General features: G+C 35.9%; 1 protein-coding gene across 2 annotated transcripts in view; it reads left to right on the top strand.

The window, feature by feature from the left end:
- Positions 1 to 27,160, top strand: part of Themis (thymocyte selection associated) — a 196,467-nt gene that overhangs the window by 91,976 nt on the left and 77,331 nt on the right. For both annotated transcript variants that reach the window (XM_047558600.1, XM_047558601.1), the window contains exon 4: positions 1,251 to 2,299. In XM_047558600.1, the coding sequence (XP_047414556.1) occupies positions 1,251 to 2,299 (1,049 nt within the window). The remainder of the gene's footprint in view (positions 1 to 1,250; positions 2,300 to 27,160) is intronic.

Genomic DNA, 27,160 nt, shown 5'->3' on the forward strand with positions numbered 1-27,160 from the left:
TTTATGGAACTTTAGTCTATAGGCAACCATGAATTTTTATTTTTTCTTCTCAAGAAAATAAAACAATATCTTTTCACATTGTCTTCACAAACTATTAACCAGACTATATAACACAAATGATAAAGTGTTTTCAGATGCTACATAAACAGTTAATATTATAAAAGGTAATAATGAGTAATGTTTTATAAGAGAAATAGTTTCTTTTATGTTTTCCAAATTGTTTTTAATTTGTTAAATCATTTTCAACAACATCAAGGGAAGAAAGAATATTAAGGGACTGTATTGATTGATGAAAATGATATGAAACTTGAGTTTGAGAATTGCCAAGAAAACAACCTATTACAAAAACTTCCTAATTCTAACACATAACTTTATTTTTAAGTCTGTTACGGTGATACTATGTGGCTAGTACATAGAGAACAGATAAATAATGTTATGGTAATATTTTAAGCATCTCCGTAGTCTCAAAAAAGACTTCTTGGAAAGAACACAGAAACTCATTTTTCCTAGTGACACATTGGTAGGCACCTACCAGTATACTGGGGATCCTGAGTGGTCCCCTGACTGTGACCCATCTGTGTGGTACAGATAGGTATAATATAGCACTGGTGGAAAAAGAAATTAACTCTGGAGTTGGAAAAAGATTGCATCTTGATATCCATTTCCATATATTAATCTTAAGTACCTTATAATTCATGATTTTTCAATGTTATCTTAGCCCAGAGGATAGAATTTTGTGTACAGAATGTATGCCTTGGGTCTTATAAGTGAAGGAGTTTACTGGAAGTACTAAAACTTTCTTCTTCAGGAATTTTACATTTGAGGTCTGAACCTCAAGAACATGCCTTAAAATGATAAAATGATATCACTTTCACTCATTACATTATATGCATATTCACACAATCTATATCCTTGAATTATGTATCATAAAACTGTAAGTATAAACATAGCAGTGATTAACACTAGAATCAGGAGAATGGTTACCCTTAGGTAGTGGTGAGGAAGATGTGATTCTGTGAGGTTATAGAGTGCCAAGAAATTGGTTAAAGCTTATTTCTTAAACTGAGCATAGGTTTTCAGGTGGTGGTTTTATATACAATCTCTTTCATGTTAAAAGTTTAAAAAAGGAAGTCCACACATAAGTTATATTATGATCATTTTAATTCTTATTTCTTTCTAAACGAATTTTATCTATGGCACTAAGAGAGTGCTGACAAACATTTTGATACACACATTTTTTTCCTTTTCAGTTCGAAAAGATATAGTCCGCCTTCTCCCCAGTTTAGATGTTGAAGTCAAAGACATTACTGACTCTTATGATACAAACTGGTTTCTTCAGCTGTTATCTACAGAAGATATTTTTGAAATGACCAGCAAAGAGTTTCCGATAGTGGCTGAAGTCATAGAAGCACCTCAAGGAAACCAGCTGTCCAGAAGCTTTTTACAGCCTGGAAAAACCATTGTAATCCACAAAAAGTACCAGGCTTCAAGGATCTTAGCTTCAGAAATCAGAAGCAATTTTCCTAAGAGACACTTCTTGATCCCTACTAGCTACAAAGGCAAATTCAAGCGGCGACCTCGGGAGTTCCCAACTGCCTATGACCTAGAGATAGCTAAGAGTGAAAAGGAGCCCCTGCACGTGGTGGCCACCAAAGCCTTTCATCCTCCTCATGAGGAGCTGTCCTCTGTATCTGTTGGGGACCAGTTTCTAGTACATCATTCAGAGACTACTGAAGTCCTCTGCGAGGGAATAAAAAAAGTGGTGAATGTTCTGGCCTGTGAAAAGATCCTCAAAAAGTCCTATGAGGCATCCCTGCTTCCTCTGTACATGGAAGGAGGTTTCGTAGAGGTGATTCACGACAAGAAACAGTACCAGATTTCTGAGCTCTGTAAACAGTTCCGCTTGCCCTTCAATGTGAAAGTGTCTGTGAGAGATCTTTCCATCGAAGAGGACATTTTGGCAGCTACCCCAGGACTGCAGCTGGAGGAAGGTATCACAGACTCTTATCTACTCATAAGTGACTTTGCCAACCCCAGGGAATGTTGGGAAATTCCTGTTGGTCGCTTGAATATAACCATTCAGTTAGTTAGTAATTTTTCTAGGGACACAGGTCCATTTCAAGTCAGGACTCTGGTGGAAGAGATTACTGAAGAACAATATTACATGATGCGGAGATATGAGAGTTCTCTCTTGCACCCCCCACCTCGCCCTCCCAAACATCCTTCAGTGGAGGAAATGAAGTTAACCCTGCTCAATCTAGCAGAAGAAAGGACAGTAGACCTGCCTAAGTCTCCCAAGGTAAGACTGTGAGTTTGAAGATTTTCTCTGGAGTGTTTTTCTTGAGGCAATTGGTTTCAAGTCTGTTTTGAGTTTGTGTTTTGCTTGCTTTTCTCTCTTTCATGCCATATTTGGAATGAGACTTTCTGATGCACCGTGGCTGGAATGACATTAACAGAAGGTAAACGGTTGCAGCATTTTGTATTTTCATGCTTAACCTGTAGATGTGGCATGAATTCTGTATTGATTAGAACTAGCAGGGGTGACATTTGGATTTGATGGCCCAAATTGCCATTTCAATGGGTTTTGGCAATTAAGAATGCTTAATAAGTTGCCTCCGTAGCAAATCTTTCCTATTTTGAAAGTGCTGTTCATTTTTCTTAGGTAGAATTTTTTGAATACTTCATCCAGGAAATGAGCATACAATAAACTCCCTTCTTCTGGGTGGTTAGTGGTAACATGCATCTATAACACATGTCTTCATTTTGTTTTATGTGCAGAAAGATATAAAAATATCTTGGCAGAACTGTGTGTGAGAATGTGAGCATCTGCCCACATTTTGCCTATCTTAGAATTGTAATCTTTAACAGTTCTATTGAAAAGCAAAATCAATAAAATTACGACAGTATGAGATGACAGAATTAACAAGTCTATAACCACTCTAAAGAGTTTGGGTGGTGGTTTAGCTTCATTTCCACTTGAGGTCTTTGCCTATTGAAAACTGCCTGCTGGCTGCCTGAATTGCACTTGCCCTTACACCAGAATGTTCAGACTGTTTATTGGGCTGTGGTTCTATGTTGTGTGGAAGGAGTGTTCTATCCTGGCAGATGTTGTGCTAGCAGCTTAGGGAAACGAAGCAATTAGTAAAACAAAAGAGATGCCATGTTTACTGTGTATACTCTGGAAAGACAGTAGCCTTGGGCTCCCAGGCTCATATATGGATATGGAAATACTTTTAATTCTACATCTCAAAGATTGCATTTTGATTGTATGCTGGGGAAATCCAATAAGGATTATCAGTCTCATTTTCAGAAAAAAATAAAATAAAATCGACAGAAATTTCCTTTTCCACAAAATAATTTTTAGTCATTAAAACCAAAAACCAAAACCAAAAACAAGTTTCCAAATAATGTTGTTACTAATGTGGAGGTATCTGTGGCTTTTTCTACTAACATATTTATTACTGAGTGGAATGATGTAAGAAATGGAATGTTTTCCTCATTTTTATTAAGGAGCAGAATAGTGCCCCATCCACCCAAAGATTTATATTCTTAAATTCCCAGTCCCTGTGACTGTGTTGCATTATATGGCAAAAGAGACCACACATGTGCTAAAACTTAGGATCTTGAGATGAGGAAGTTATCCTGAATTATCCAGGTAGGTCCAATTTAATTACCATGGTCCTTAGCAGAACTTTTTCCGGTTGGGATCAGAGTTAGAGGACTATGTAACCCAGAAAAATGTTCAGAGACACAGTTTTGCTGTCTTTGAAGAGGGAGGAAGGGAGCTGTGAATCAGGGAATACATATGGTCTTCAGTAGCTAGAAAAGACAGGTAAACAATTCTTCCCTAGAATATCCAGAGAGGAATGAACATAGCTAATGATACCTTGGTTTGAGCCAGTGGGACTTGTGTCAGACTTCTGACCTACAGAACTATAAGATAATACATTTATATTACTTAAGCCACCAAATTTATGGTAATTTATTGCAATATGCATTAATATGTGCTATAAAGTTCAGAGGAAGAAATAAGTAAAATTCTTAGCAAAATATGTATGTGTATTTATAAGGATTTGTTTTGTTGGAAAGGAATGTTTTTTTGTTGTTGTTGTTGTTTTAATGAATTTATTAGCTCACATGCCCCTGGACAACCTAAGAGCATAACTCAGCTTAAGGAACAACTGGAACCAGGGTCTTGAAAATGACCAGAACGATCTTTATTTTTCTTTTCCAGGCTACTTTTGTTCACATGTGACACAACTGCTGAGAGTTTTTGCATATCATATTTGAAAGTTTTATCACTAGAAAAGAATGTTTTGTTATTGTGTAGCTGGGATTTTAAAAGGGAAAGAATGTTGGTTGGATCAAACACCTGTGTCCTGATTTAATAAATTTATTGGGTACCCTGACCAGAAGCTAGATTGATGGGTGTTTCAGTATTAGTGTTTGTGTAACTTTAACAGAAAACTACACACTAAGTAATTTTTAAAGAACAAAAAGTTTGCCTTATAGTTCTGAAGATTGGGAAGTCCAAGATCAAGTTGCCAGTGTGTTTGTTCTTTGGTTCCAAGATGACTCCTTCTTGCTGTGTCCTCCAGAGAGGAGGAATATTTTGCCTTCACAGACAGAAGAGCAGAAGAGAGAGAACTCAATCCCATGGACCCTTTTTATAGGGACATTAATCCATCCACGAGGGCAGAACCCTCATGACCTGAACACCTGCCATTAGCCCCACCTCCAAACATTATTGTGTTCTCTCTAACACATTGTGGAGCGAGCAAAAGCATTCAAATCATAGAAGGAAGGAAGGAAATGAGGTCTGGTTTCTTCAAATAATAGAAATGCTAAAACCATAGTATGTGAAGATTAGGAGATACAAAATAGTAGATGTCCTCTATAATCAGAAAAGATAAAAAAATCCTGTATGCCATCAAGAAAGCATTCATAGAGAAGGAATAGATTAATATTTTTTAAAACTGTCCTTTGACAAGTGAAAATGATTTTTAAGTATTTTATTTATTTATTTATTTTATTTTTGCAGCAGGGATTGGACCCAGGGATGCTTAACCACCGAGTCACATCTTCAGCCCACCACCCTTCACTGTTTTTTGAGACAGGGTCTTGCTAAATTGCTGAGGCTGGCTTTGAACTTGCAGTTTCCTGCCTTAGCCTCCTGCCCAGCTAAGTATTTTATTAGGAGAGAAATTGTCAAAACAACAATGTTATGTCTCAGCTACTAAAATACAGTGAATACAGTCTTTGACTAAATTCATGTATATTGAATTCCATATCAATAGAATAATTTCTAACTGCTTGTTTATTGGTCAGTCCCCCACATAGATACTTGGTGTCCAGTTCTGAGTCCCACTCTAGAAAAATTAACTGGAGTTTTTAAAGAGTTGTTAAGATGTTAAAAGCTCCTGGAGCTGTTTTCATTTGAGGGACAGGTTGAAGGAATTGAGTGACAGTCTAAACTTGAGGAGTTAATACAAGATGATATAGAGTATACCTTTAAAGAACTGCTCTGTGGCAAAGAATGCAGACTTATATTTCATTACAATACCTTCAACATTGGTTTAAGTCAAAGGGAGCACATTGTTAATGTAAATTGTTGGAACAGATATTATCCCCAAAAAGTTTCCAGCAGGAGATAGGGGCCTATAGTCCAGTGACGTTGTCCAAGGAGCCTTGCTTTCTTGCTTTGACTGGGAATTATCAGTTGAAGAGAATCTACAACTCCTATTTATGGTTGGCTCCATCAATTCCACTGTAGTAAATAAAGCACTATATTTTATTAGCAATCACTTTAAAATGTCAGAAGATGCTATAATTTACCTGTGTTCAGACCTACTGACTGCCTCATTTTAGATAATTTTTCTCACCATGAAGATAGGAATCTGCTTAGTGGATCATTTTTGGGACTACAAGCAAAAGATGTTAGTTCCTGCATAATCTACTCAAAAAAGTTCTATGACCAACTATGTCTTATTATCGCAAAGTCACCCTTTCATATATTTCTTTTATGTTTCTTCTGATAACTACATTAAAGCTTTTTCTAACATGTATTGTTTTGAAGTGATTGGCTAGAACTTTTTTGTATGCTTTATAGGCAGGAAGCAGCTATTGGAAACAAGCTTCTAAGGTTTTGGATTGCATATGGAATATTGCTTTAAACTCAAAGAACAATTTGTAAAGGTTATTTAGAGTTTAAATATTCAGATTCATTTAGTTCATTAAAATGCCTTCTTACATGCATAGAAAAGTGTACTAGATACTTTATTATATGAGTTTACATTTGCCTTTCTAATGGATCATTAACTTTACTAGATCATTTCTTGCATTGCTAAGTAACAGGACAGATGTACGGGCAGTTTAAGAGTTAGAATCTAAAATGCACTTAGTTTAGTCAAATTTACCTATAGCAGATATCTGTTGCCAGTTATGTTTGGAAATAAAGACTCCAAGGAGACAGTTAAAAGAACTCTATGCAATAGAAAGATTTATTTTTCAAGGTAAGATTAAGGAGACTACAACTAATTATTCTCTTAACTTTGGCGATTCCTAAATAAGAAAGAGAGAGAGAGAAAGAGAGACAGACAGAGAGAGAGAGAGAGACTTGTGACTCGTTATTTAGGTATGGGCAGGTGTGGGTGAGGATGGGGTCCTGAATACCAGAAGAAATGACAGCCTCCCTCATGGTCTATGCAGTTTTACATGGGAGGATTTTATTATTTTTTAAATGGAACAACTGTTTGGGAAAATAGGCACAGAATCTAAATAAAGGTATCAGGATCTACCAAGTGACCCCTCAAATTTTCTTTAGGTTTAGGACATAATACAGAAATTGTATCTTTAAACTGTGCATTTGGATTTTTAATCAGATGGAAACAATATGAGAGTAGCTAAATAAACAAAGCTGTGCCTAAAAATCACACTCTTAACTGAAAAACCTAGGAATGTTGTGGGTAGACTCTCCTTCCTGAAGGTTAGTTTCTATGTCAGAAGTAGTTTCAGGTAGTTTGGAAGAACAGATTCTCACTGGGGCTTTTGCTTGTCGGGGATATATATGGCCATGACTTCAGAGTACCCCACAGGAGAAATGTAACTTCTGTATTCTGATGAAAGGACCTATAACCAGATAGAAAAACAAACCTTGGGTTGAAAGATGAGATATTCCACGTCTTCAGAGACAGCAGCTGGGACCAGAAATCTTACATTTCACTAACTCTGTTTGGTCATTTAATACCCAAGTGTCCACTTTGTTGCTAGAATTTCTGGATTTCTGTTGGACAAGAACACCCACAGGAGACATTAAAGCAAAGAGCAAGAGAGGGAAGTGATGGCGAGGCACTGTGCAATAAGCAGAAAAGAAACTTGTACGAGAATTAGAGTGAGAGAGAGAAAGGCAGAGGAAGGCTATGTTTCCTGGGAAGAGCAGAGAGAGCACTTTAGCAGCTGCTGCTGGTGCCCAAACATCGCATCTGATCTGCTGTGTCACTTAGACTAGCTGAAATGTGTTGAGAAAGCCCACGCTCCTGGGCTGAATCTAGATCTTCAGAGAATAGAAAAGAGTGTTATCTCTACTCATTTGTTATTGATAGGATTCGGTCACAACCGATGCAATTTATTTTTGTTTTTATTAACTGGGTGTGGTATAAAGACATTGAGGGTGTGAATTTGTCACTGCCTCTGAGCTTCTGCAGGCGCTTGCTCTCATATACAAGCTGCAAATCTGTTTTCCCTCAAAACAGGGAAGATCATTATACTGATTTTCAAAGGCCATAGGCAATGAAGGTGGACCGTGGGCATGCTTAAAAATTGGATGTCTGAATCTGGGAATGAGAAAAATAAAGGTGACTCTGGTGCTTACTTTTAAAAAGCAACTAATTTTAGCTGCGAGATATAATTTCAGCATTTTTTTAAGCAGATATGTGTCTTAGGGCATGACACATACAGATTAATAAATCATGGTTTTTGAGTTGCCTGAGGTTGGTCTAGTAAATGGTGTGGACTGTAAACAGCCAGCTGTAGTGGACAGGATGGGAGGCGAGGGCAAAGCAGGGATAAGAAGGCAGTACTCGGTTGAGAACTGGCTCAGCTTGAGTTACAATTGAAAACTTCCAGGTAGAAATCTGTGCCCAGTGGAATGTACAGAATATTTATAAGTTCCTCTGGTGCTTGTAGGAGTGACAGGGTAGTTCCAACTTTTATAGTTTTGCTCTAGCTGTGACATGGTTTATGTTCACACTCCTAGCTGAATAACCGAAGACTGTTTTAAGTGAGTTTTAAATGAAAAAGATTCAGGAACATTGCCTGATTTTAAAAGAATTTTAACAAACAATGGACAAGTCACAAAACTAACAAGCAAACATTAAATTTCTCTGGAGAATTTATGTCTAAAGAACATTGTTTTGCTGGGCATGGTGTCTCAAGTCTGTAATCCCAGCAACTTGGGAGGCTGAGACTGGAGGGTCGCAAGTTCAAAGCCAGCCTCAGCAGAAGCGAGGCACTGAGTCACTTGATGAGACCCTGTCTCTAAATAAAATATAAAATAGGACTGGGGATGTGGCTCAATAGTTGAGTGTCCCTGAGGTCAATCCCTGCCCACCCTCTCCAAAAAAAAAAACCAAACCAAAAAAACATTATTTTATTCTGGGATGATTGAATTTTGGTCCTCTTTGAGTTTTCAAATAACTAAGAATGTTCTTATCCGGGGAAAAATTTTAGTTAATACTGTTTCCCTACCCTTTATCTGTGGTGTCAAGAATTAAAATACCACCAAAGAGTGATTTTCATATTTTCAATTTTAGTGATTATTTCTTTTCAACACAGAAAAATGTGAATTAAAAGTGTTTTCCCAGTAAATTAGCAAAATGTGTGTAATTTGCAGTAAATTACTTTGCATTAGATTTCTGGCTTTTAAGACAATTAGAATAATTTGCATTTTCTTAAATGTCCATGACACAGAAATCCTTGTTTGAAATGACCAGCAGCAATAACAGAAATTTAGAATGTTTCAGGCACAGTATTGTAACAAGAACTTAGACTCTTCACTTTTGCCTGCAAACGTCCAGTGGGGGACTAACCGAGGAATTAAAGGCTAGGCATGTCTGCCTCCATTTTGCATCTATCTCCTTTGCTCTGAGTGGAAGCTACCTGCCCCAGGCAATAGTAACTTTCTTCTCTGTGACACTCCCCAATAATCCTAAGATAATGATGGGTCAGACCATAACTGATCAAGATGACCTGCTTTGCCAACTGTGCAGAGCCACCAGCTATGCAAACCTTGACGCTTGCCTCACTCCCCTTTTTCTAAAACCTCAAGTTCATTGTCACCCCCTCAAGGTCAAGGCTAAAGAGGTGGGTCCCTTGTCTTCCTGGTGTAGTTACACCAGTTAAAGTTCCTTTTGTGCTTTTTTCACCATTATCTTTTCTGTTTGGTTTTTGGGCAAGTGACTGGACCTCTTTTGTTGGAGTCCAAGTCAGCTTCTGGTCTAAGACTCTGGGAATAGCATGTGTGAAACAAGAGCATTGAGTCACCAACTTCCCATAATAGAGTAGGGATTTTAGTGCCGGAAAACACTGAATTGAGTGTGGGCTTATTAGGTATTTAGGTTATGTTCCTTGAGTCATCTACATTCAGTTTAATTTTTTCAGTTTTAAAAAATCAAAATGGTGTCTGTTCAGTTCCTTAGCCCATGTATTGATTGGGTTATTTGTTTTTTTGTGGAAAGTTTTTTGAGTTCTTTGTATATCCTGGAGATTAATGCTCTATCGGAAGTTCTTGTGATAAAGATTTTTTCCCATTCTGTAGGCTCTGCTTCACATTATAGATTGTTTCCTTTACTGTGAAGTATTTTAGTTTGAATCCATCCCATTTATTGATTCTTGATTTAACTTCTTGTGCTTTAGGAGTCTTGTTAAGGAAGTCAGATCCTAGGCCAGCATGATGAAGATTTGGGCCCATTTTTTCTTCTAGTAGTCACAGAAGTAGTACCTAAGTCTTTGATCCACTTTGAGTTGAGTTTCGTGCAGAGTGAGAGATAGGGGTTTATTAATTTTGTTACATGTGTATTTCTAATTTTTCCTGCACCATTCACTGAATAGGCTAGCTTTTCTCTAGTAAATGTTTTTAGCAACTTTGTCTAGTATGAGATAACTCTGTTTATGTGGGCTTTTCTCTGTATCTTCTAATCTGTACTATTGGTCTGTGTTGATATCAAACATGCCATTTTTGTTACTGTGCGAAATATATGAAGAAATGGTCAACACCTCTAGTAAAAAATGCAAATCAAAACTAAGACTTCATCTCACTCTAATTAGAATGGAAATTATCAAGAATACAAGAAACAATAAACATTGGTGAGGATGTGGGGGAAAAGGTACACTCATACATTGCTGGTGGGACTGCAGATTGATACTGGAAAGCAGTATGGAGATTCCTCAGAAAACTTGGAATGGAGTCACCATTTGACCCAGCTATCCCACTCCTTGGTTTATACCCAAAGGACTTCAAATCAGCATACTATAGTGACACAGCCACATCAACGTTTGCAACAGCTCAACTCACAATAGCTAAACTATGGAACCAACCTAAGTGTCCTTCAACAGATGAATGGATAAAGAAAATATGTGGCATATATATATATATATATATATATATATATGATGGAATATTACTCAGTCTTAAAGAAGAATGAAATGATGGCATTCACAGGTAAATGGATGGAGCTGGAGAATATCATGCTAAGTGAAATAAACCAATTGCCCAAAACCAAAGGCTGAATGTTTTCTCTGATATGTGGATGCTAATTCACAATAAGTGGGGAGGAGCTAGGGAAAAATAGATTTATTTTGGATTATGTAGAGGGGAATAAAAGGAGGAGAGGGTTATGGGAGTAGGAAGGACAGCAGAATGAATCTGACATTATTACCCTATGTACATGTATGACTACATGACTGGTGTGATTCTACATCATGTACAACCAGAAAAATGAGTAATTATGCTCTATTTATGTATGATGTGTCAAAATTCATTTTACTGTCTTATATAGCTAATTAGAACAAATAAAAAGAATTTATTTGCCAAAAGAGAACTCAATAAATAATTTTTCTTTGAAAGCTTGTAATTTTTAATAGTTCACAGAATTTAAATTAACAGTTTAAAAAGATATGATCAAAAAATCAAAATAGGTTGGAGAAAAGTGGAGGAGGTAAATCCCATCCAGTTTTCCTGCTTTTGAAACTGATTTATCTAAAATCCAGCCAGCTTTGCAGTTTTTGAAACTGTTTTTTTCTGATTTTTTTCATTACTATATTTATCAGTATATTACTATATTTATCAGAATTTATTTTAGAATAAAAACTTGCCTATAAATAAATTGATATGATAAAAACTATATATGGGAGCATATAAATTTTGCTATAACTTCCTAGGTTCTTGCAAGCCAACCGTTACTTTTAATCTTTTAGTGATATTTTCATTAAAAGAAGACCTATATCAATGAAAATATTTATACATTTTCCTGGGTAAATGTTAGGATAGAAAAATGAGCATCAGATATCTATGAAAGAATGCATAAGGATAGGTTTCCAAAAATCAGTCCTTTTCCCCAAATTTTGAAAAGGAGAAAACTTCAGGGAAATTGTCTGAAAAACAGAAGACAGTAGAAAATAAAAATGAACTTTGAATTTAAGAGACCAAGGGCCCATATGTGCTCTAAAAATTCATACAGAAATGATTCATGCATGTATTATTTAAGGAAAAACTCTCAGCCAGTCTTTTATAGTCCTGAACATTTTTTCATATATTTTTGTCCAGACCCTAACTTCAATACCATTATGATGTCTTTGAAAGTTTCTGTCCCGTATTTAACTATCGAGTTACCTACTAATGGAACAGGTTACTGTTAGCTACTTTGTAGGATATGCTGTCAAGAAAGATATTTACCATAAGCCAATGACAAAACTAATTTTAGTTGTGATGAGAAAAGAAAAAAGAAGGAATTTATAAAATCAGAAAGCTGTTAACTACAAAATTAGCCAAATGGTAATATTTTTATACATTAAAATCAATGAGAAGTGTATATTCAATTCATTTCTATATGTACAGACACAACTTGAAAGTGACTGATTATAAAATTATAGTCATTCAATATATAAAAGTAATAAATAACCATTCACTGTGTAATGTCTAACTTGTGACATTATGCTCATTCAGATGAGTATATTTTACATGCACTTCTCCTTAATACAAGTTTGTTTTGAAATGCTGTAAAATCTTAATGTTTCAAAAGTCCACAATTGTTAGTTGTAATATGGGGTAAAGCACAGTCACTTGGGTAGGGTGTGTGCTCTCAGTTGTTATCCAAAGCTTGGGCCCTGTCTAGCCCTGCTATTCTGTGCTCCCTCACTGCCATTCACTTTGGTTCCAGCTTCTCTTTTGAGCTTTAATCATTTCTGCATTTTCTATTCATTCTAGATGCTGCCTCAACCAAATTCTCTTTTGCAGACTCGTCAAGCATCCTATGTTCAATCCTAAGATCTGTGATCCATACTGATCACAGGCTTCTGCTATAGAAACCCCCAGTGACCCCCTTTGAGTGAGCTTTTCCTGTTTCCTTTGTTGTTGGCACTATACCAGGTCATTATATATGTTACTCTCCAGTTTAGTTTCCACACAGCTCTGTACATGGATGCTATTACTATCCCATTTTTCAGATGAGGGAATTGAGGTTGAGAGGTATATATGCATCCTAGTTACCACTGAGACTCAGTTACCAAATTTTTTTTTTTTTTTGTACCAGGGATTTAACCCAGGGGTGCTTTACCACTAAGCTACATCCCCAGCTTTTTTTATTTTTTATTTTGACACAGGGCCTCACTAAGTTGATTAGGGTATTGCTAAGTTGCTGAGGCTGGACTCAAGCTTGTGATTCTCCTGCCTCTACCTCCTTACTGTGATTACCTGTGTTTGCTACCACACCGGGCTCAGACGCCAAATTTTATGGTCAATTTTTGGTCTTTGTATTTCTTGGATACTAGGTAGAAAATGACACAGTTGAGCATATCCTCATTTTTGAAATCCCCTGTCTTTCTAGAATATCATGCAGTCCTGATTTCCTTATACTACAGTGATTGAATTTTCTCTTCTCTTTTTTGCAGTGTTTCATTGTAAGTGCTTTAGAGTTCAGTCTTCAATGTCTTCTATATCTAGCCTCACTTCTTAAGTTTCTATGCACACTCATGAATTTCTTATTTTATGCATATGACATAGCTCTCAAAAGGAGTATTTATACATATAAATTCATCAAGGAAAGCAACCATTAATCGTGCCAAATTTTTCTTTTAAAATTTGCTTAAATGTGCTTAGATGTCATCTTTTAAGAATATTTCAGTCTTTGGTAGGTGCCAGGCTATACACCATTGTGTTTGATCTGTATCCGTGACCGAGTTTTCAACTCTACCTATGGAAGACTTCCAAGGTCAGGGGTAGTCATCAGATGAGGAAAGAGACTTTCTGCTGACATGCTCTTTTTATAAATGCAGGTCCATCAAACTCAGGAGTTTTCCTTCTTGGTCCAATGATAAGTAGTAGGCTGAGAATACCTTAAACTGGCTGGCAGTGGGCAGGCCTGACTCTGCTGGGATCTGGGAGGGGTGGATGGTGACTGGAGGAGAGAGGGAAGGTCCGGATGCGGAAGAGCACAGAGTCAGAGAGTGAAAGCTGTGCGCTTACCAAGTTTCTTCGCTCAGGGTTGTCAGGTGTTCAAGTCACTTCTTAATCTTCTGATGTGGATGGGGAACGAGGCTTCCCAAACGCCATCTTGTTAGGTTTTCTGCCACTTCGTGCCCTCCCAAGGGTGCGAACTCAGGCTTCTGTTACTCCACCTCCTGCTGGTTTCAGCCATCAGATTTACATGACTTGGACTTCTCTCTCTCCTTGGCCAACTTCCCATGGATTGCTCTTAGGTTTTGAAGGACTCCACCCACCATTACATCCCTTTCTTCTTTTTTAGCCACCTTTTCTCTTCATTTTGTTTTTCCAGGAGATATTCCCCTCCACCCTCCTCACTCCTCACTCCTTTAACAACAAACTTTAATGCCTGGTTAAATTCATAGCTAAAACTTTAGACTTGAAACAAATTTACTCTTATTCCCATTTTCTCCTTCTTTTCATTCATTCATTCATTCTTTCTTTCTTTCTTTCTTTTTTTTTTACTGCTATTAAAGAAACAGAACATTTCATTATGCTAGCACAGGAGAGAATGAAGAAAAACAGAATCAGTTGTGTTCCATGTTGAAAAAGACTGAGCCTTCTCAAACTGCTTTAATATTTCAGGAACTTAAACTTTCCACAGAGGGAAAAAATAGAAGTCATTTTAGCATTCTCAGCAGGAAAATAACAATAAAACTTCTATTTTAGATACAAAATAACTAGAAAAGACAAGCCAGCAGACACAGAAAATATCTCAGTGGTCTCCTAGAGTTTTGGGTAGGACCTAGTATGGGTGAACTGGAAACAGGCCTGAGGGAACAGTTAGGTGATGAAAATGTTCTAAATTGGATTGTGCTCAGCGTTGCACAACTCTATAAATGTATTAAAATTAATGAATTGTTGAGTTACAATAGTGACAACATTAATCACAACTGAATAAAGCTATTAAAATACTCCAGTTACAGCAAGAGAATTCAAATTGAGGCAGAGACATCAGTTGGGGAGCTAAAGCAATGATATGAGAGAGAAGATGCTTGTTTCTTCAAGAGGAAGAGACCATTCAAGGGGATTGGAGGATACAGGGTCTGTAAGGTGTGTGGTTGACCAATGAGGGAACAAGAAAGGTACAAGACAAGGACAGAATCCAGGTTTCTGTCATAAGCACCAAAGTGAATATGGGAATTTATTAAAATTCATTAAAATAAAAATCTAGGATATAGAAGGATGCTTCTACAGCAAGTGTTCAGGTTTAATGTGTGCTGTGTTTGGAATGTCTGAGTGTTGGAGATGAGAAGTCTAGAATGACAGTAACTGTAGGTTACTGATTTAGGATTTAGGAAAGAAGCCTGGATTGAGGATGACCATTCAAATGTCAGAAGATAAAAATGGTAAATGAAGTTCTGTGAGAGGGACAGAGGAAGGCAGACTGTGCAGCCCATGAGAGAAGATGATGGAATTCTCTGAGGAAGTCTAAAATACCAGGAAAAAAAGAAATGCATAAAATAGCCTGAAAGATGGGACCCAGCAGACTTTATTAAGTGAATGCTAACAGTGAATCAACCACTGTTCCAAACTTTCTTCACTTATAAACTCTTTTAATCCTCAAACAAAACAAAACAAAACAAAACAAACAAACAAACAAACAAAAAAAAAAAACAGTGAAGTTCATCCCATAAGTCTGGATAATTATTTTTCAAGTAGAAATAATGAAAAATACTTTTAGGGACTCAGTACCAGAGAAAACATTTGTGATTTTAGAATCAAAATTCAAATGAGTGATTGGTGTTTATTTTTGGTTCTCACAAATCCTCGTAGAAATAATTAAGGTACTCAGGTAGTAACTTAAAATTCACAGAACTCTGAGTTGTCAATGGAAGAATTTCTGAGAAGCCTCATCCTCAATTGACTCCTTATACTGGAATATGGTCAGTCATCATGGTATGAGAAAGGGAAGATGGGGAATCAAAATAACCCATAAATAGGAAATAATTATCCCTATTCCCTACACTTATTAATTGGCCAGAAAAAAAAAAATCACAGTCCTTGTCTACATAAGGGCGAGAAAGTATAATATTTCACTAGTCTAGAAGTAAAGATTGGGAACTAGTGAATAATATAAGAACTATCACACTTTCTCAACCAAACAACAACAAAAACAACAACAAAACCTCTCCTTTAGATTTAATTGTTCATCTACATTTCTTATCTTTGGAAATAACAATACCATCTGCCAACAAGCCTAAACCAGGCATCTAGGAAGTCCTTTTCTTTCCACTTTCAGTTTGCCAGTCTGCAAGTTCTACAGGTGCTACCTCTTCTGCATGTCTCAAATGTATCTTGTATACATATCTTCTCACTTCAGGTCTTTAACATTTCTTGTCTGTATTATTGAATTCATCTTGTAGCATGTTTGTTTGTTTCTGGTCACACTATATTCAAATTCGTTATTCATACCACTGTCTTATTGATCAGCTTAAGATGAAAATCTTATTTTATAACTTTCCTGCTCAGAATCCTTAGTGGCAGTCCTTTTAATGGTTTATCACCAACTCTTTATTTTTCCAGGCCTACTGCTTTCCATACCTTGCTTTGTATTTATGCATTCAGCATTTTAACATACTGTAAAATTTGGAGATCACAGACCTTATTCTCTCTTGAGTTCCTAATCTTTCAAATGGAATTTTGGAAAATGGAATTTTCAAATGGAATTTTGTGATTTTTCATCTGTTGTTATCAGTCATTTATTAGGCACTTAATTCTAAATAATTAAATAATTCTCATAAATACTCTCAGTATCACTATGAAAGTTATTAGGATTCCCAACTTACTGACAAGGAAACCAAGGCTCAGAGAATAACTGCCAGTTATATAATGCTTCCAGTAAGTATTAGAGCATCTAAACCATTTTTTTTTTAACCCTTCGTCCAGGTCACTCTAAAGGTTGTTCCTTGTTCTAGGAAATTTCCCTGGTGTTCCTCTACTTTCCAACCTCAGTCTGTATTTTGTGTTCCTATTCTGGGTTTCCATAACAGGGTGTGAAAATTGCAGCCATAAGCCTTACTGTAAAGTGTTCTTAATGGGTTCTTTCTCTTAACTATCATCCTAACTAGACGCTGCCTTTTTAGGTCTATGAATATGTAATTTGTTTGCTTCCCTAGTATTTAAAAAAGTTTCTGGTATATAGCAATCACTCAATAAGTGTTTGTGGAAGGAAGAAATGGAATTTCATTTCATTTTTCTCTAAATCAATTTTTTTTTGCAGTCAATATATTAAAAATAGTCTGCACATTTGTCATAGTTTGAAGTGTTTCCAGAATTCTGGCTCTTTCCCATTTATTAGGTACATGGAAGTATCAAATCTTTATGAAACAGTCTTTTGACCTTTTCATTTATGCTTACTTATATCATTTTTAAACTTATCTACAGTTCAGTGATTAATACATATTCATCAGTTTTATTACTTCTAGTCACTTAAATATGTATGTACATGTGTATATACATACATAAATAGAATATGCATTACATACATAGAATATATATATGTATGCACATGTGTGTGTAATGTGCATACATTATATACTCTTGAACTTGTCTGGTATTTATTATGGTGATAATTCCAAAATATTTCATTACCATTTATTAAATAATTCTTTCTAATTTTCTGATGCTTTCTTTATGAAATAACAAATCTTTATGTAAAAGTCTGTTTCTTATTTTTCCAGTGATCTTTTGTTTTTTGAAATGAGAGCACATTTTTACAAAGAGATACATCATTATGTTTATATGTAGATACACAATTTTAGGGTTTTAGGAGTAAGGTATACTTCATTACAAGAAAGAGAAAAAATAAAACACAAAAAATAAAATCAACAGCACTCTAATCACATTAATATTTTGTTCTTTCAATATTACTTTTCCATTATCCATACACATATAAGCTTGGGCACACACATCATTTCTGTGTATGGACATTTATGCATATGTACACATGTGTATAATTTAATAGATTTTTACATTTGATTATTTTTCCTGAAATCATATTGCAGGCCTAAAACCTAAGAACAAAGTGCAAGTTCATGAACCTGGCATTTAAAAGTGAGTTGCTGGAACACCTATTCAGGACTTGGAATGTGAAGGTCCTCCATCCAGTGACAGCAGTAATAGCCATTCTCCCCTCTTTGAAGCTAGGAAAAAGTGTCTTTAAGTACTAAGGCCATTTTTCTTACCTCAGATCAAGTAAGAGAAAGATGAAGAAGTTAGCAAAGTGAAAAGAGAAAATCATTTTGTTGTAAACCATGTTATGAACTTTTTACCCTTGAGATTACGGGCAAAGGAATTTGCATTCTTCTTCCTCAACTCAAGTTAGTGATGGCACCTTCAAGTGATGCCATTTGAAGGCCTTGTGATAGGTCCTTGGGACTTCGAGGAAATTAGAAACTGGCATTTTACACATATCTACAAAGTCTGAAGGTAAGAGATGCTGTGACTAGGGCTTCCTCACACCGAGATAAGTTCTGAGAGTGAATTACTTTCATCAATGGCAGAGAGATGGTGTGGTTTCTCAAGATGTAAACTTGAGGAAGGGGAAGGGACTGTGACTAACAGGTATGTTTTCTGAAACAAAGGAGATGAGGGGGATAGTTGTAAGTCATTGCTTTCGTCAAGGAAGGAAGCTTCAGTGTGGCTCTCAATTGAATGCTTTCCATGTGATCTGCAGAAGTGTCCTATAACCAAAAGGGAGTTTATGACTCCTAACACATCAAATTTAGATGTCAGAGATATCACAACCCAGGAGTGTGTACTCTTTCTCCTTATTGCCTTTTCTCCCCAAGCCCTGTGCTGAGAAAGGTCAGAAAGGGAAGAAATGAAATAGAAAGAGTTCATTATTAAGCTTCTCTGTTGTAGATTGGAAAGACTCAAGCATGCTTAAGCTAACACAGGAAGAAGTTAGCATTAGGGAAGCATTCAGAGCTTTGCTATTTTTCTAAAATGAGTTGGAGTCAAGTGGCTATTATACAAATATCAATTTTTATGAACTGTTTGTTCACTAAAAAATTATGGGATTTCCCCAAGATTTTTTTTCAGGAATAGAACAACTAGTTCAGAGATTTGAAGGGATATAAAAGAGCAAGAATCAAATTGTTCCTGATTATACCGTATGTGGTCAAATTCACTCAACAAATTCCGTGTGTGTGTGTGTGTGTGTGTGTGTGTGTCTGTTTGCATATGTATACACCCATGCATTTTTGGGTGCATATCTATGTATATGATGTACATGTGTGTGCATGTGCAATGCAATTATCTCATTTATCCTGTTGGATATTAAGGTCTTTTTTTAAACTCATAAGATCAACTCAATTCATGTTTTTTGGCAGTCCCTCTTCTATTAATCCCCAAGTGTGGTATTCTTATGTTTGGGAATTCCTATATTAAGTGTGCTTGTGTCTAGTCTCCTTCTTCTCTTCTAGTCTCCTTTGTTCTCTTGCTCTTCACTTTTTCTTCTTAGTTTTCAGTCACCTTGGGTCATCTCAATACAGGTGTTCCAATGGCATCAGGTTGTTATGATCTTTAGTGACTCAAACTGTAGATTAAATTTAAGCTCTTATTTTTCAAGGAACTTCTCAGAGTGCTCTTATGGATAAACATGAATTTGTTGAAGGTTTGTTGATAACTATGAACAAGCAATGAAAGTTCTAAGCACTAATGCCTAATGAATGATCTCTGACCCTTAACCCTCTCCAAGTGTTTTTTTTTTTTAATGTTAGCTTTTAAAAAATAACTTTATTTAATTAATTTATTTTTTTAAAGTGGTGCTGAGGATCTAACCCAGTGCCTCACACAAGCTAGGCAAGTACTCTACCACTGAACCGCAGCCCCAGCCCCTCCTAGTGTTTTTATCTAACACAATCAGCTTTTTCACTCAGTACCAGCCCACATAGGATGTTTGCTTAGTAATTAACGATAATGATAGTAATATAAGCAAATTTAATGCATTCAAATGCTCATTCTCATAGTAAAGCTTTTGGAAAGCTTTATTTACCTTGAAATTCACTCACTTATAATTTATTTAAAATATTTGTTTATTTTTATTTAACTTTTTAATCCATGAGGAATTTATTATTTATATTGTTAGAGGTGTGACTAAAACATTTTTTTAAACAAAAGGTTAATGCATTTTCCTAACAGCATATCTTGATTAAACTCCCCTTCCTGCCTTCCCTCCTTCCATCTTTCCTTTCTCTTTTTCTTTTTGTGGTGCTGGGGATCAAACCCATGTAACATGTTAGATATGTTCTCCACCCCTGAGATATCCCCTCAGTTCTTGACTAAATCATTTTTTCCTCATCTGTTCTGGAAGCAGTTTTCCCAACTTGTTATTCTGTTTCTTAGATTTGCCAAACTTGTCTTAAACCTAATATTGATATGTATTTTTTTCTCATTTGTATTCTTCTTACTCAGTAGTAATCTAGGTTCTCAGTTGCCTGTTCTTTCCAATGAACTTTGAAAGTACATCTTTAATTAAAAAAAAAAATTTAAAAAGCTGGTAGGGTTTTTGAATGAAGTTTTATTAAACATATGTTGATTTGGGAGAACTTGAATTGTTATATTTTGGTTGCTTATCTTGATAAATAGTTTGATAATCTATTGAGGTAAATAGTCTCATTAAAGATATGTGTATCTTTCTCGAAAATTCTAGTGTACTTCTAATATTTATTCAAATTCATAATGGAGTTATTAGATCTCTTCCTTGATCATTAAGAACCCTCTGTGCTGTGGTACTGTCTATGGTGTAGAATTTATATACTTCCTTCTGAGTAAAACCAGATTGTCTTTGAAATGGCGATCACTTGCTTTCAGTGAAGTCTCTCACTGAGCAAATATGATTATTATGTTTTAGGTACTATTTACGGTGCTGTTTTTCCATCAGTAACAAAACACCTTGATAAATGGTTTGGTACTCTTTTGAGTGTTTACATCCTTTTCTGATTGTTTGTTTCCAGTGCTGGGGATGGAATTCAGGGTCCTGAACATGCTAGGCAAGTACCATTGAGCTGCAAACCTAGCCAGTGCTTATATTCTAGAGGGAGTAAATGATACAGTTAAATGATGAGGTAAAAGTTGGCGCATGACAAGTCCTGCTTGTGGGGAAATAAAAGCAAAATAAGAATGAATAAGAGCATATGAGGATGGAATAATTTCACAAAGGGTGTGTCGAGTTCTCTTTCTGTCTGAAGTCTCCAATGGGTGAGATGAGCAGTGCGGTGGGTGGTGCGGGGTGGAGGTGTTATGGGCAGATGCAAAAGGCAGGAGGACTGTGCCTAAGGTGCTCAAGAGTGAGCCAGAAGGATAGGATGACTGAATGTAGCAACTAATGGAGATAAAAGAGAATGAGATTCAAGAGGAAATGTGTGAAACATATTCCGTCAGTGCTTCTAAGAGGCCATTATCGTGATTTTGGCTTAAATTTTCATGAGACATTAAGCCACTGGAGGATTGGGTGGAGAAATGGCATAAATTGACGTGTATTCCGAAGGACTCATTCTGATTCTGTGCTGTGATTAGACAGTAGCATTGTGCGTGGTGTGTGTGTGGTTGTGTGTGTGTGTGTGTGTGTGTGTGTGTGTGTATGTGTGTGGAACAAGGAAGGTAGTAAGACATGGTTAATTTCATATCTATTTTTAGTGCAAAGTCAAAAGTACTTCTTTCTGGTTACATTTTTTTGTTCTTGCTTTCAATAAGGATTCTTTATAACTTCCTACTGCTGACCTTTAAATTTTTTCTTACTCCTACTCCTGGGTTTTCTTATTAATTTCTTTATATAGCAGCAATTCTTTTTGGAACATGTTGAAAATTAAGTCTGAATTTAGATAGCTATGGTAAAACAAAACAAAACAAAACAAGATCTAGAAATTAGGAGAATGTGGTTCCTTTCTGGGTCCTCTTACTAACTTGCAGTGACCTGGGATAATCTTAAGAGTCCTTGCTTATAAATCGGGGTTAGAGTGAATGATTGTGTTCTTTTCTAGCTTAAATGTGCTATCAACTTATGATTCTATATTTATACACTAACCAGTAAAGGATTGAAAATAACTAAAACTTTTAGTTATCTATTTATTTCCTTTTTCAGTGCTGGGGATCAAACCCAGGGCATTGTGCTTGCGAGGCCAGCACTTTGCCAACTGAGCTATCTCCCCACACTCTAAAACTTTTGAGTATCTTAAACTATCAACAGTCTGCTTTGTTATAGCTGAAGAAATCTAAGGAGAAGAAACAGGAAGGATTCCCAAAAGAGCTTGTGATATTTTGGAGGAGAGTGGTCTTCCTGGTGACATTATCTTGTAAATCTCTCTGTGCTTGACACTTAAAGAGGAGTGTTGCAGGCAATGCCTAGTTTAATGGGTCCAGCTTTTCCCTTATAACTCTGAACATAGTAGGAACTTGGCTTCTGCTTTCCTCTTTCCCTACCTTCTCAGAGAAGAATTCTCTGGACTACCTCTGTTCAGAACCACTCCTCCCCATTTCAGTGACGTCCAAACCTGATCTAGTGTGGTTGTTATCATTCCCCAGTCATAAGCACCTGGAAGTACTCTACCTGGTTTTCTACTCGTTGGGTTTTAAGGTTCCTCTTTTCTTGTCCCTCTTCTTGAGATTCCTCTCCACGGCTACCAACCTTGCCCACATGTTCCCCCCAAGGGGACCCATTCTTTACCTTTAGCTTGTCCCCATTCCCTCCTATATCAATTGATGCCTTCATTCAGTGCAGAAGTGCAGACTATTCCTTCCTGAAACTAACTTGATTTGTTTTCAAACAAATACAACAATATTGTTTTCTCCATCTCGAGAGAGTCACAGTTGTGACTCTATTTGCCATTGAGAGACCAGAATTAAGATACTAAGAGGTTGTGCAGTGAAAGGCAGAAATAGCTTGTTCTTGCAAATGGAAAGAAATTTAGCCTCATTTAGCTAAAAGCACAAGACCTTTCTAATCAAACATTTGACATCATGACCAGGCTGGGGAAAAAGTGTACCTGTTCAGTTATAATTGGTTCTGCTCACAGAAGTGGATTTCTCATTGTCTGTGCAGCTACAGGAAATATGGTTAATAAAAGCACATGTCAGCCTGACTGGAGCTTTCTATAAAGCCCTGCCAGGCCACTCTGCGAAACTGTTATTTCCTATTATGAAAACTAAATTGCGAATCATGGTTAAAAGGTAATCAGTCTTCGGGAGAGTGGTCCTGTAGAGGTAAGCAGTAATTCAGGTTTGATTGGCGACCTAGGCTTTTCAGGGAACAGTTTCAAAATGAAGAACATTCAGAAAGAGCCAGAAACACAATCCAAAATGACATTTCCCAGAATTTTTCTAACATCAGGTTATCAATAAACACATTGCAAATTTTTTAAGTTGTGTCTCTTGCAGCAGCTGTAATAATAAAACATAGTGGTTTCATGTAGTTCCACTTATTTGACCAATAGAACACAATCTTGTGAAATAGGTTTCATGGTCATCATTTATAGCTGAGGACACTTGCTGTGGGTTTCAGAGGTTCACAGTTGGTGTCAGGCCAGCCTGGGTCTCTGGTCTTCTGCCAGGAGAACCCAGGCACTTGTTCCGTGATGCATCCTGGGAAGGTAGTCTATGAGTGTCTTTTTCAACTTTTCAGCTTTTTTGTTCTTTGCATGGAAGCCATGTTTATTGTTTTTGCTATTGGCAGAGAAACAATGCCTTCCTCACAGGGTGGTTGTCCAGACAAAATCCATAGAAATAATGGAGATTTTATATATATATATATATATACATATATATATAAAATATATATTTATATTTAATATGGTCTCACCTAAGAGATAATTTCAGTAGTTTCATATGTAAGTATCATGATTTGAAATAAATTGTTTCTTCTCAGTGAAAGGTATTGTGATTTTGTTTATCAATAACAAGTTTAGAGGCAAATATCTTTCTATTTTTGCACAAAAATGTGTTGCTGACATGCTAATGGAGAGAAAGTTGTTTTATAGCAATTTTCTTGTTGGGTCTATAGTTCTGCATGCTACCCAGTTGAACCTACATTATGCATATAGCCAATACCCTTGAATCATAGGCTGGCATTACAACACATTTATTTTCTTTAGCTTCATAAAATTAATGTCTCTCTAATCTTCTCTATCTTCCTCCAAGCAGATTTAGTTTCTGGAAATTTCTCACTTCACTCAGGAGAATTTCACTGAATAGAATTTTTGAATGAAGTAATCAAGAGATCTGGACCACAGTTTGCTTGGAATTCATTAACATTTTTTACTTTGCTGCTTTATTTGGTAATATTAGTATCTATATGCATGTCTTATCTCCTTTGTTAGACTGAGATATTCTGTACAGCAAATACCATGTTCTGAACACGTGCATGACAGTCCTCAAGAGATGCTTAATAAATCTTTGTCTAGTATTGAACAAGAGAACAAATTTTCATGCCACCTGAAAAATCTCCCAGTGAAAATATTTGAATTATATACTGAATTTATAAAGTTTCAGGGCAAAACTAAATAGCTCTAAGACTTCTTTTTTGCTGCATGATAATCATACACAATTGTTTAATCAAATGATCTATCAGTTGGTTGAAATATGTAGATATAGTAAAATGATCAAAACAAAATACTATTACCAAGGATGAGCAGGCCATATTGAGTATTATAAGCCCTTGAAAGGTCTCAGATTTTGTTTTCAAAGACTGTAATTGGAAACTATCAAAGACTTTGGAGGTGTAAGCGAAGAGAATTTCTGCTTTAAAAGAATAATTATTATGCTGGACATAGTGGTACACACTTAAAATCCCAGCAGCTTGGGAGGCTGAGGCAGAAAAATCACAAATGCAAGGCCAAACTCAGCAACTTAGCAAGGCCCTGTTGAAAATTTAAAAATTAAAATGACTGGGGATGGAGTTCAGTGGTAAAGCACTCTGGGTTCACTCCTAAGTACCAAAATAAATAGATAAATGAAAAAAAAAAAAAAAAGCTTTTACTCTATGAGAATTCTAAGTGATTAGTAATGGTCAGAACAATGAAACTTTGTTCCTAAGTGTGATCCAGATATCAGGCCCATTTTGTCTTGATTCTGAAATTTATTTGAAAGTATTTTTACTATGTGAAAGTAAATAAAATGGGTTTCATTACTCTAATGTTTTGTTATTTTATGGGAGAGTAGGCAGAAGTTAGAATCAAGTGAGCAGAATTTATTTATAAAATGTAAAACTATATTGCTTCTTCAGTGATGAAAGAATGTCTGCTGGTATGATCATCTTTTTCATGTCCTTTTTAAAATAAGATGCAGGCTAAAATGTTTAAAAGACTTATTTTTAATTAGAATCAATCTACAATCTAAAAAATTTTTTTTATTTCTTTTTTTCTTTTTTAATTTTTTAAATTATTTTTATTTAGCTTTTAATTTTTTACAGACTGCATTTTGATTCATTGTACACAAATGGAGTACATAATTTCATTTCTATGGTTGTACACAATGTAGATTCACTAAGTGAAATAAGTCAAGCCCAAAAAACCAAAGGCCGAATGTTTTCCCTGATAAGTGGAGGATGATATATAATGGGGGTGGGGATGGGGAATGAGAGAATAATGGGGGAACTTTAGAATATATAGAAGAAAATGAGAGGGAGGGGGTATGAAAAATGGTGGAATGAGACAGACATCATTGCCCTAAAAATATATTTTTATAACATAATTTCTAGTAAATGATTACACTTAGAGTTCAGGTAGTATAGAATAAGACAATAATTACAAGTTTCATTCACATGTTTGATTGATGTCAGTAATCCCAAAGAAAACATTTTTTGTTTTTCCTTCATGGAATAAGAAGGGTCCTTTATATTAGATCCCCAATCTTCCATTATTCAATAATAGCTATTGAATAAATCAGGAAAGGTCACAATACCTTTTAAACTTGACCCATAATTCTGATTATTGAGAAGTAGTGCTCCATGAATTCTTTCATGCTATCACACAGTCCAACCTTTTTGAGGAAAGACCACATGAAAATTTGATTAAAAGAGGATTGAATAGAAAATATGTTATGCAAGATATAGTACAGTCCTTCCTAAATAACTGAAGATTTGTTCCCCCTGCCTCTTGAATACCCAAATCTGTAGATGCTTAATTTCCTTATATAAAATGGTATAGTGTATGCATCTAAACCTACACTTATCCTGCTGTTCATGTAAATCACCTCTAGATTACTTATAATACCTAATACAATGTAAATACTATGTAAATTGTGGTTATGCTGTATTGTTTAGGAAATAATGACAAGACAAATAGTCTATAGATATTCAGCATGATTTTTTCCAGTAATTTTGATCTTGTGGTTTTTGAAACCATGGATAAAGAATCTCTAAATAAAGAGGGCCAACTGTTTGTAGATTCTGTGGAGTTTAGAGAACTCTCTTTTCTATTGAAATGTACTTATAATTAAAAAATGAATGGTCCGGGTGCTGACATGGGCTGTCTCTCTCTCTCTCCTTCCCCTTAGTCCCCCCCTCGTAATTTACTTATATACCCTCTATCTATCTACTTATCTTCTTACCTACCTATTTACTATCACCTACTGTCCACCCATCTACCCACCTATCACTGTGGCAGACTGGATTCTTAACTTACAAGTAGAGTAATTTCACAAGCCATTTACAATTTCAGATTTAATACTGATGTCTTCTCTTCATGAGACTCATGCCATGTTAATGTTCATACTGATGAGAAACAAGTTTCATTTTATGGTATGAGGTGACAAGAGTTTATGTAGGTCACTTGTTCTCTGATTCATCCCAATGAAAGTTTCCAGAAATATGTATCCAAAGTATGAAGTTCTTTACATATGTATTTGTATATGTTTGCAGGACTGCTGAAATGCAGAGATGAAAACATTTTCCTGGTGGTGGTGGCTTGAATTTCATTGAAACAATGCTAGCTTAAGGCTAGGTCATACAAAGAATTTGGTGGCATGTGTTCAGTAGATTGTCAGCTAGGAGCAAACTGGACTCATGCTGCAACACAGCAGACTGGTGATCCCTAGGTTATTTTATCTATATGAGTAGACATGGGAGGTTTTGTTTTGTTGTTGCTGTTGTTTTCCTCCAGGCTAAAGAAGGCAGCGTGTGTGCAAGTGTGTGTAGTTGTGTGTTTATATGCCAATGTGCTAGAGGGAGCCAGGGGCAAATTAAACTACAAGTTGGGGAGATTTGAACTATGGAAGGATTACCTACTTATTGTATCTTTATTTATTTATGTATTTATTTTTTAATTTGTAGTAATTAGTTGTACGTGACAGTAGAATGCATTTTGCGTTTTGGTAAATCATACATAAATGGAATGTAATTTCACATTTTTCAGATTGTACATGTTGTTGGATCACATTGGTCATGCAGACGTATATGTACATGAG

The sequence above is a fragment of the Sciurus carolinensis genome, chromosome 7 (genome assembly GCF_902686445.1).
Source record: "Sciurus carolinensis chromosome 7, mSciCar1.2, whole genome shotgun sequence".
In the NCBI taxonomy this organism is placed as follows: Eukaryota; Metazoa; Chordata; class Mammalia; order Rodentia; family Sciuridae; genus Sciurus; species Sciurus carolinensis.